Below are 10,229 nucleotides of genomic sequence, written 5' to 3' on the forward strand. Positions count from 1 at the left end.
ATATATATGAATATGTATATATATATACATATTCATCCATTAACACAAAGTAATAGAATGTCTTGACTGATTTACAAAATTTTACAACCTGGTAAAGGACAGAAACAGGGTGTACTTTCTTTTTACTATTCATGTGCAGGAGCATGAGAAAGAAACAGTTTTGACACACCAACCAATGTGTGTTCTGACGATTTAGTTCATTCTAGTTTAGTTTACAACAATATAAAAGGTAAGGGCCTCTGCCACTGAATGAAAGTAATTTTTTTAATAACAGGAGAAGGACAAGTTTCTCCAGCAGACTCAGTCTCACAATTCACTGCAGATGAGCTAAAGGTGACTACTGAAATAACCATAGGTTTGCTGAATAAACTGTACATGTTTTGTTATGATGGAAACTGTGTTATTAAAATTGAATTTTTACTTTATTTTATTTTATTTCATTTTATTTTATTGTGCAGTAAGTTCCAGATAGTTCTGGAGGGGGATCGACCATTGTTTGTTGTCCATACAGATTCACTGATGCACGTCTACCCTCAGTGTTACGGTAGCGTTTTACCAACGTGATGCATTCAAGTACACAAGAAAGTGGTTCCATGTAGAGATACATTTTTCCATCATTACGTGCTTCAAGTAACACTTCGGAAATAACCTAATCGACTATTTGCTGGCAGTTTTACAGTATTCTTCTGGTTTTACTTAATCAAAAACATGACCATAATTCACAATGGTAATTTTATTAAGCATTATATTATAAAGTCATAAAGAATTTCTTCTAATTGATTCTGACCATTGAGTGTGATTTTGTGCATTAAAACTGTCAGTTTTACTTTCCAGTAATTACATATTTTCATATTTTAAATTATCAGTAACGCTTTCTTGGACACTGTCTAAGAAAGCATATTATTGCTTATGGATATTAAAGGATGTTATTTATGAAATAGGCTACTGAATAGGACTGTGGTAAAATGCGATATTAAAATAGGTGATGAAACCATTCCACGGAATTGTCCTTCAACTTAATTTCCTAGTGTACAAGGCATACTTGAATGCACCATGAGGTTGTTTCCGTGGCCATAAAACCTCGTTTGTGCGCGGAATGGCGTATCAACAGGGAAGAACCTGACGAAGCTGCTATTAGACTGGACTCGATACACCTGATGATTTGATGTTCGTATGTTGTAGCTTAACTCAAACTCAGTTTTTTGTCAGTTGAAGTATGACTTATCACGATAACAATGCAAATTATTTACATCCTAGCGCTGAAAACCGAAAAGTAATTAATTGCGTTCCTAAATTTAGAGAAAGATTTTCTGCTCTCAAGACTTCAAATCACATCCATATATCGTTTATTAACATTTAGCTGGACTTATTGAATTATGATCAATAACTACCAGGACGTGAAATGTACAGATAATGTGTTGGAAGTATACTTTGCTCACATGTTCAATAATTTGTATCATATCTTTGTTTTCTCTGTAAACTGAGATGAACTGCTTGTATTTCAGATGAAGCTGATCTACTGCTGCGGGGCTTTGGTCCTGCTCATCCTCGTCCCCAGCTGCTGCAAAGGAGGACACATATTGGTTCTTCCTATCGAGGGCAGCCACTGGATAAACATGGATATTTTAATACAAGCTCTGCACTCCAGAGGACACAGCCTGACTGTTATGCGGCCCAGCAACAGCTGGTACATTAAAGATAACTTCCAATTACAGCACATTCACAGTTCCAGTGAAGAGGAGCTTCTCTCAGAAGTTCATCACCAAAATCATATGTGACATCATACAGTTTGAGCGTGGGGCTTTACCTTTGACCAGCTTCCTTTATGCTTCGCTTGGGATGTTCAGCACTACCCTGGAGATTCATAGGGCTGTGAGTGAATATGTCTCAGCCATGTTGCAGAGTAAATTAGAGCCCTGAACAACACCAAGTTTGATCTGGTTCTCACTGACCCCTGCTGGGGCAGTGGAGCACTTTTAGCCAAACATTTAAGCATTCCTCTAGTTTTTAATGTCCGCTGGATAATATCTGAAGAAGGTCAATTTGGCATCACTCCTTCGCCATTATCATATATTCCTATCACAGGATCTGGTTACACTGATAAAATGACCTTTTTTCAAAGGGTTAAAAACAACATTTTATACTATATCATCCGAATGAATGATATGTTGGTCACTAAGCAAGTTTACCAGCCACTGTGTGAGCAATATCTTGGATCTGATTGTGACTTTGACCATTTAAAGATAGATGCTGGCATCTGGCTTATGAGAACTGACTTTGTCTTTGATTACCCACGTCCCACAGTGCCTAATGCCATGTACATGGGAGGGTTCCATTGTAAACCTGCAGAACCACTTTCTGACTATATGGAGGAGTTTGTGCAGAGTTCTGCCGAACACAGAGTTATTATCATGTCTTTAGGAACATTTGTGCCTGAACTTCCAGATAATTTAGCAAATGAGATTGCAGCAGCTTTTGCGAAATTGCCACAAAACGTCATCTGGAGCTATAGAGGACCCAAACCGTCCACTTTGGGTAACAACACTTTACTGGTTGACTGGAGGCCACAAAAAGACCTTCTAGGAGATCCTAAGACAAAGCTATTTGTGACTCATGGGGGAACAAATGGAATCCAAGAAGCCATTTATTATGGAGCTCCAGTAGTGGGTTTACCCTTGTTTTTTGATCAGTATGACAATCTGCTGCACTTGCAAGTGAAAGGTGGTGCTAAAATTCTTACATTGAGTACAGTGGACAAAGACGACAACTTCTTGAAAGCCATACAAGAAGTTCTTAACAAACCGTCCTACAGGCAGAACATTCAGAGACTCTCCAGGCTGCACAGAGATCAGCCAATGAAGCTAATTGATACGGCCGTCTTCTGGATAGAATATGTCATGAGGCATAAAGGTGCTGGTCTCCTGAAAGCTCAGTGCTACCGAATGCCCTGGTATGTTTACCACTCTGTAGTTGTAGTCCTGTTCCTGACAGGAGCAGTGATGCTCATGCTTTTAGCAACAGCCATGTTTATCAGGTGTTTATGGAAATCTGTGTGTGGATGTAAAGTAAAACTTGAGTAATGATTAGACAGATTCATCAAGTCAGCACCATCTAAACATTTTCACAAGCTGGAGACAAGATTGAAAGCAGTAATATGAACTTGATGGACTCTTTGAATGCTTGTATTGAAATATATTTGGACTCTAACAATACTACAAATGGGTTTTGTTCAATATTATATTGGTGGCTAAGGGGGTGTAATTTTTACTTTTTATTGTAGTCCATAATATCCTGCAATGTTTATTCCACATATTTGTTTATTTTATGATATTAAAAATATATATGAATACATGTTGTTTTCTTTTTATAACAATTTTCTTTTCCAATTTGTACTGAAATAAATTGGATTTTAGTTACAAACTATTGTTTAGTACAGTAGCTGTTTAGCACAGAATAAAATATTGTGTTATAAGTATATATAAACATTCTGCACTGGATGCAACCAATATTGACGTATTTTTATGCTGAAATTTTTTTAATATGTTTTTGATATTTACAGAATCTACCTGAATCAAGGCGTGTCGTGCTGCAAAGATGGATCAGTTTCTAATTTCTACATTTCTTTACTCAGGCACTAGGTGTCGCCATTGAGACAATATTTTCTCTCAGCCAGAGAAAATCGCAGTTCGGTGACTTCCTGTAATGTTTCCACTTAACTTGCTTTCCTTTCATTGCTTTTGCACGGTTTTCATGTCATTGTTGTTGTATGGAGCAGCGTTTTAAAACCGGATTTCATTCCTAAACTCGACGATACGAGTCAGTTCATTTTCACATCGCCTCATTTGAGTTAGTCAATCTGCTACGACTGTCATCACAGTGTATTACTCTGTAGAACCGTTGGCAGGCGTGACTGGACTAAAGGTTGTGTGTACCTTATGTCTGTCATTTATGAAGATTGTCCTGTGGCACACTGAAACAGCTTCCACTGTCTGGACTGAGAAGACAAACTGTAAGTAGCTATATCCGTCTGAACATCTATTTAATCTCCTGTCTGGTTGTCATACCTGTCAAGTTTTGGATTTGAGAATCCATGAAATGTTTATCCCACCGCTGTTGCCGTCGGAGCGGGGGTGGGGTGGGTGTGAAGAAAACTACTGTAACATGAAACGGCAGGAAGAGGAAGACAGAGGGGTAAAATACATAAGTTTCTCGGCTAAAACGGGGAACTTGACAGGTACCCTGGAAAAATGTTTCTGAACATTTTTTGCACATGTAAGCTTTATAGGGAGAAATGCATGCTATACTGATCCCGGAAGTGGTAAATCCAGTCGTGTCAAGACGTGTTTCCACATGTAGTCTGTCCCACTACTTCAGATTAGGAGCAGCTCTCAAATCCCATAATGTAAGAAAAGGTTTAAACTTCCTCTGACTATCTTTGACTAGCCAGCAAATGGTGTGTATGTTTCATCTTTGAGGGTGGTAATGGTGGTTTTGCTTTTTTAGATAATTATGCTTACTTGTTTATTTGCTTAATCAAACGAACATTTATGAAAAGAAAACAGATTTATCCGACATACCATTATTTCCAGCAATCTTTGAAAAACAGTTGGATTACTTTTTAAATAGACATCGTAAAACTTAAGAAATCTCTTCCCAGTGAGAATTATAAGTTTATGGATGCTAACATTCTAAATCTAAAACTATTTTGTCACCCTTTTTTGAATTATGTAGATAATTGTTTAACTTGAGGAAAAACAAAAAATATTGATTTCTGATTTTAATTTTAATTATTAAAATGTTGGTCCTCCATATTTATGAAGACATTAAAATGCAACCAAAATACAATAAAATACAATATGTAAAAGCGCATTTGCTGAGAAAATACACTTGAATGGTGAAACTGGAAAAGTTTAGTGATGTTTAGTGATGAGCTCTAAATTCCCTCATATTTAAAACTCAAGAGTTCTGTATCACTGATTGCATGGAAACCATCACTATTAGGTAAAAGAACATATGACAGTGAAAAATAGTCTAGTAGTATTTGACATTTGAACTAATACATTTTGCATTAGTTTTATTCCAGTCAAAAGATGATTAGAATTAACAAATTATATAATTTTTTGTTTTATATTATTGAAACTAATCAATGAAAAAACTTTTTTTTTTTCTCCATTTCAGATGAAGGCAGTCTGCTGCTGCAGTGTGTCGCTCCTGCTCGTTCTCATTCCCACCTGCTGTCATGGTGGCAACATCTTGGTCTTTCCCACTGAAGGAAGCCACTGGATAAACATGGAAATTCTTCTTAAAGCTCTACACTCCAGGGGACACAATGTAACTGTTGCACGAGCTAGCAAAACCTGGTACATCAAGGATAATCCCTTATATTACAAGAGTTTCATAGTTCCAGTAGAAAAGAGCTTGGTAAATGCAGATTTTTTGAAAAAAATGTTTTCTATGTTCATAAAATTTGAACAGGGGACTTTAACTCTCACGCGTTTTTTCCAAATAACAACAGAAATGCTTGACAAAAATCTTAATATTTACAGTTTAGTGAGCTCATTTGTCCCAGCTCTGCTGGATAATGTGGAGTTGATGAGGAAATTAAATGAGACCAAGTTTGATCTGGTTCTTACTGATCCATGCTGGGGTAATGGGGCAATTTTGGCCAAATACATGAATCTCCCTTTAGTTTACAATGTTCGCTGGTTAATGCCTCAAGAAGCTCATTTTGCCATCGCTCCCTCACCATTATCTTACATCCCTATGACAGGATCTGGCTACACTGATAAAATGACTTTTTTTCGGAGAGTTAAAAACATCATTTTCTATCTAATGACTGCCCTTCAAAGCAAGCTTGCGTCTAAGTTAGTATACCAGCCACTTTGTGAAAAGTACCTTGGACCTGATTGTGACTTTGAGCAGATACAGAATGATGCAGACATTTGGCTCATGAGAACCGATTTTGTCTTTGATTACCCACGTCCCACAATGCCTAATGTCGTGTACATGGGAGGGTTTAATTGTAAACCTCCAGAACCACTTCCTGATCACATGGAGGAGTTTGTGCAGAGTTCTGGAGAGCATGGAGTCATTATCATGTCCATCTCAACATTTGTTGATGAACTTCCAGAGGACCTTGCAGATAGCATTGCAGCAGCTTTTGCGAAGTTGCCACAAAAAGTCATCTGGAGCTTTAGAGGACCCAAACCGTCTACTCTGGGTAACAACACCTTACTGACTGACTGGATGCCACAAAAGGACCTTCTAGGACATCCTAAAATAAAGCTATTTGTGTCTCAAGGAGGAACAAATGGAGTCCAGGAGGCCTTGTGTCATGGAGTCCCAGTAGTGGGTTTTCCTCTAGTTTATGACCAATATGACAATCTGTTGCGCTTGCAAGAGAAAGGTGCAGCTAAAATTCTTACATTCAGGGCAGTGGACAAAGATGATGGCTTTCTGAAAGCTATGCAAGAAGTTCTGAACGAACCGTCCTACAGGCAGAACATGCAGAGACTCTCCAGGCTGCACAGAGATCAACCAATGAGGCCAATTGATACGGCCGTCTTCTGGATAGAATACGTCATTAGGCACAAAGGTGCTGGTCACCTGAAAGCTCAATCTAACCGAATGCCTTGGTACGTTTACCACTCTGTAGATGTATTCCTGTTTCTGACTGCAGCAGTGATGCTCACGCTTTTAGCTACAGTCGTGTTTATCAGGTGTTTATGGAAATCTGTGTGTAGACGTAAAGTAAAACGTGAGTAATATTTMTATCCTTTATGTGTAAAGATATTTCCTGTGAATAATGTTTATTGATGTTTATTGATSAAAGCAATTGTCTTATTTTAGAGGAATATTTTGAACTTTTTTATTCAAAGTAGGGTACTGTTTTAGAAGATTTTAAATAAATAAATGTTTTTCTTTTAATTGATATAGTAAATTAATTAATTATTTGAAATATTTTTAATATGTCCCACTCTTGTGTTTGATAGCAGAATATTGCATATTGCAGCAGAACATGATTTAATCACATTATCCTTGGATATCAAGTTGCAGRTGGGAATGACATACCAAACTTGACAATGTTTCATTTACAAATTGTCTGATTAAATTATTTCATTCAGTAAGTTTGCTAACTCAGCTATTTCATTGATTAGAATATTCTAATAAGGCTATATTGTCTTTGATTGATAATTGTTAAACAGCTAGTAGTCACACTTTCTATTTTAAGTGTTATCTTGTCCTTGTCATTGAAAATAATCACAATGAACAAAAATGAAGGCATTACAACATCTATGTAATTTTTCTAATGTGTTTCACTTTTAAATTGAGTTACTAAAATAAATTACTTTTTAATGCAGTTGTGTTTTTATTTAATATTAAATTTTTGAAATAAAGATAGAAACTGAACACCATGTCGTTGGTATAAATGGAACAATGTCTGAGAGCCTTTACTGTTAATGATAATGTTGCACACATTTAGTGCCCTCACTTTTACTCTGGGTGAGGAGTATGAAAACTGGGAGTATAAAAGGTCTCCAGAGTGCACAGAGATCATACACATTGAATTTTCTAATTTACACATTTTAGAACTGGTAAAGGACAGATGCAGTGTGTACTTTCTTTTTACTATGTGCAGGAGCATGGGAAACCGATTTGTCACATCAACCAAAGTGTGCTCTGATGATTTAATGCATTCCAGTTTAATAACAAAAAAGGAATGGGGCTATGTGACTGAATTGTAGTAATTTAGGATGAGGACAAGTTTCTCTAGCACACCCAGGCTCATAATTCAGTGCCCTAAAATGAAGTTTTTACAAGGTTAACGAAACTGTCACAGCAGCTATTATTTGCCAACCAAAGTTGCCACACCTTTGCTATGCTGGAGGCATTGCTCCAAGATCAAACTCTACTGGGTTCCCTTAGTTGACTCTCTCCCAGTTAGGTGGAATTGCATTGTGTCCAATTGAGTCTAAATATTGATTATGTCAGTGTATTGTATTGCTACCAATTGGGTTAATTTGCACTGAATTTGGTTCAGGCTGTTGCTATAGAAATCCTGAAATATCAAAGTATTCTGGCAAATCTTATTGGTGCACATAAATGCACATTTGTCAGTCACGTTTATTCTGCACTGGATGTAACCCACATTGACCTATTTAGAGTGACTTTTTTAATGCTTAATTATTTCTTGGTACATTTTTTTTTTAATTTGCAGTTTCGTTGAATCAAAGCGTGTCGTGTTGTTTAGTCACTAACTAAGTGACTAAACAAGTGACTAAGCATTCCTTTTCTCAGACACCAGGTGTCGCTATGGAGAAAATATTTTCTCTCAACAGGAGGCTCTGTACACTTCCGTGGCTTCCTCTAAAGTTTCCACTTCCCTGCTTTCTTTTCATTGCTTTTGCTCGCTTCGTGTCATCATTCTTGGATTGAACAACGATTTTAAACAAGATTTCTCCCCAAAACTCAACGTTTGGCGTCAGTTTGACATTCCTGAAAATCACCGCATAATTTTTGTTAGCGAGTCTGTTTTTATTGTTCTCACACACAGGTTATTGCTTTATAGAACCATTTGATAGGCGTGACTGGACTAAAGGTGTGTTCGGTGTGGGGATTGTCCTGTAGCACTCTGAAACAGCGTTCAAGTAGGTCTGGACTAAGAAGACTAACGGTAAGTAGCTATCTTGATATCTAGCTAGCATCTCCTCATTCAAATGTTACTGAACATTTTTGCACATGTAAAGTTTACACTTGTACATCAGGGAGCTAAGCATGTTACAGTTTATCCCTGCAGTGTTAAATACAGTTCTGTCAAGACGTGTTTTCACATTTGGTAGCTTGCTGTAGATATCCTAAATAATCTGTTCCACTATACTTCAGATTAGGTGCAGCCCTCAAATCCCATAATATCTGATGGGGAAGTTATCCAAAGCCACATTCAGTTGTAGGTTATATAGAAAACGAACTTTGGATAATTTAGTTTAGTAGAGCCATGTTTGTCTAACTCTGGTAAAAGTATCTATAGTGGCATGCTTAAGGGTATCAAAAACAAACTATCAACTCAAGTAGTCTTTCAAAATTAAATCTGGGAGTGGAATCAAACTCAGTGTAACTGTGTTCAAGTTCATGTACCAGTGAGAGTTGCTCGATAATATGCTTAGAGACCAGAATCATTACTAGTAATACAAGCAATGTACCAGATTTTTAACTAATGGAGGTTGTATCCAATGGGTTTCATGAAAAATGGATGACATGCAAAAAGGAAAAAAAACAAAAAACTTTCTTTTTTTTTTTGCCATTTGGTCTTGCGATTTTCTTCTCCTTTACCTCTTGTTCAGATTGTTTTTCCAACTGAATGTTGAAGAGTAAATGGCTCATAATGTTAAAGTGATGAAAATTGAACTTTTTGAAAGTTGATCATCTGGTGTAGAGCTAACATAACAATTCAGAAAACAAAATCACACAAAGTGTCAAACATGGTAACAATAGTTTGATGGTCTGGTGCTGTTTTTTTTTTTTTTTTTAATTTAGACTCTGAACAGCTTGCTGCAATTATTGAAAATCATATCATGACTTCTGCTCTCTAACAGAAGATCCTTAAGCTTCAGGTACACTCATCCAGCAGGACATGAATCACACCAGTAAATTCACCCTGGACTGACTCAAAAAGAGGAAGGTTTTGGTGTGGCCTATTTGAAGTTCAGACTTGTATTCACTTGCAATACTTTGTTGCAAACAGGCCACCACAGTAATGTAGCAAAATTAAAACAAGTTAGCAAAGTAGCACAACATGGTTCCAAAGCAGCGTAAAAATTCAAGGAGGCAAATACATATTCATGCTAGTGCAGGAGAGAAGACTCACATTTCCTCTAACATCTTTCAGTCAGCAAATAGTTAGCATGTTTAATGTTGACACAAAAAATAAATTAGAATTTTACAGTTTATACATATTAATGCCTACCTTTTGCTGTAATTTTTTTTTATTCCAGTCAAGAGATGATTAGAATTAGGGAAGGCTGACCTGTTGTGTTTCTGTTTTATACTACTAAAATTATATATTGAATGATATTTTTCTCCATTTCAGATGAAGGCAGTCTGCTGCTGCAGTGTGTTGCTCCTGCTCGTTCTCATTCCCACCTGCTGTCATGGTGGCAACATCTTGGTCTTTCCTACTGAAGGAAGCCACTGGATAAACATGGAAATTCTTCTTAAAGCTCTACACTCCA

At 36.9% G+C, this 10,229-nt stretch overlaps 1 protein-coding gene and 2 pseudogenes across 4 annotated transcripts; all 3 read left to right on the forward strand.

The window, feature by feature from the left end:
* LOC103462688 (UDP-glucuronosyltransferase 2A2-like) overlaps positions 1–3,329 on the forward strand; it is a 4,307-nt pseudogene extending 978 nt beyond the window's left edge.
* A 326-nt stretch (positions 3,330–3,655) lies between these two features.
* Positions 3,656–7,360, forward strand: LOC103462689 (UDP-glucuronosyltransferase 2B1-like). Of its 4 annotated transcripts, XM_017303947.1 has the most exons (4): positions 3,656–3,816; positions 3,893–4,009; positions 4,123–4,200; positions 5,179–7,360. In XM_017303947.1, the coding sequence occupies exons 3-4, from the start codon at positions 4,162–4,164 to the stop codon at positions 6,763–6,765; spliced, it is 1,626 nt and encodes a 541-aa protein (XP_017159436.1). In that variant the 5' UTR covers positions 3,656–3,816; positions 3,893–4,009; positions 4,123–4,161; the 3' UTR covers positions 6,766–7,360. The 4 variants fall into 4 exon arrangements, with proteins under 4 accessions (XP_017159436.1, XP_017159435.1, XP_008403848.1 ...); XM_017303946.1 differs by having other exon boundaries at positions 3,656–4,009; XM_008405625.2 differs by lacking the exons at positions 3,656–3,816; positions 3,893–4,009 and adding an exon at positions 4,278–4,402 and having other exon boundaries at positions 4,133–4,200.
* A 928-nt stretch (positions 7,361–8,288) lies between these two features.
* LOC103462690 (UDP-glucuronosyltransferase 2A1 pseudogene) overlaps positions 8,289–10,229 on the forward strand; it is a 7,810-nt pseudogene continuing 5,869 nt past the window's right edge.

Source organism: Poecilia reticulata, linkage group LG3 (genome assembly GCF_000633615.1).
Source record: "Poecilia reticulata strain Guanapo linkage group LG3, Guppy_female_1.0+MT, whole genome shotgun sequence".
In the NCBI taxonomy this organism is placed as follows: Eukaryota; Metazoa; Chordata; class Actinopteri; order Cyprinodontiformes; family Poeciliidae; genus Poecilia; species Poecilia reticulata.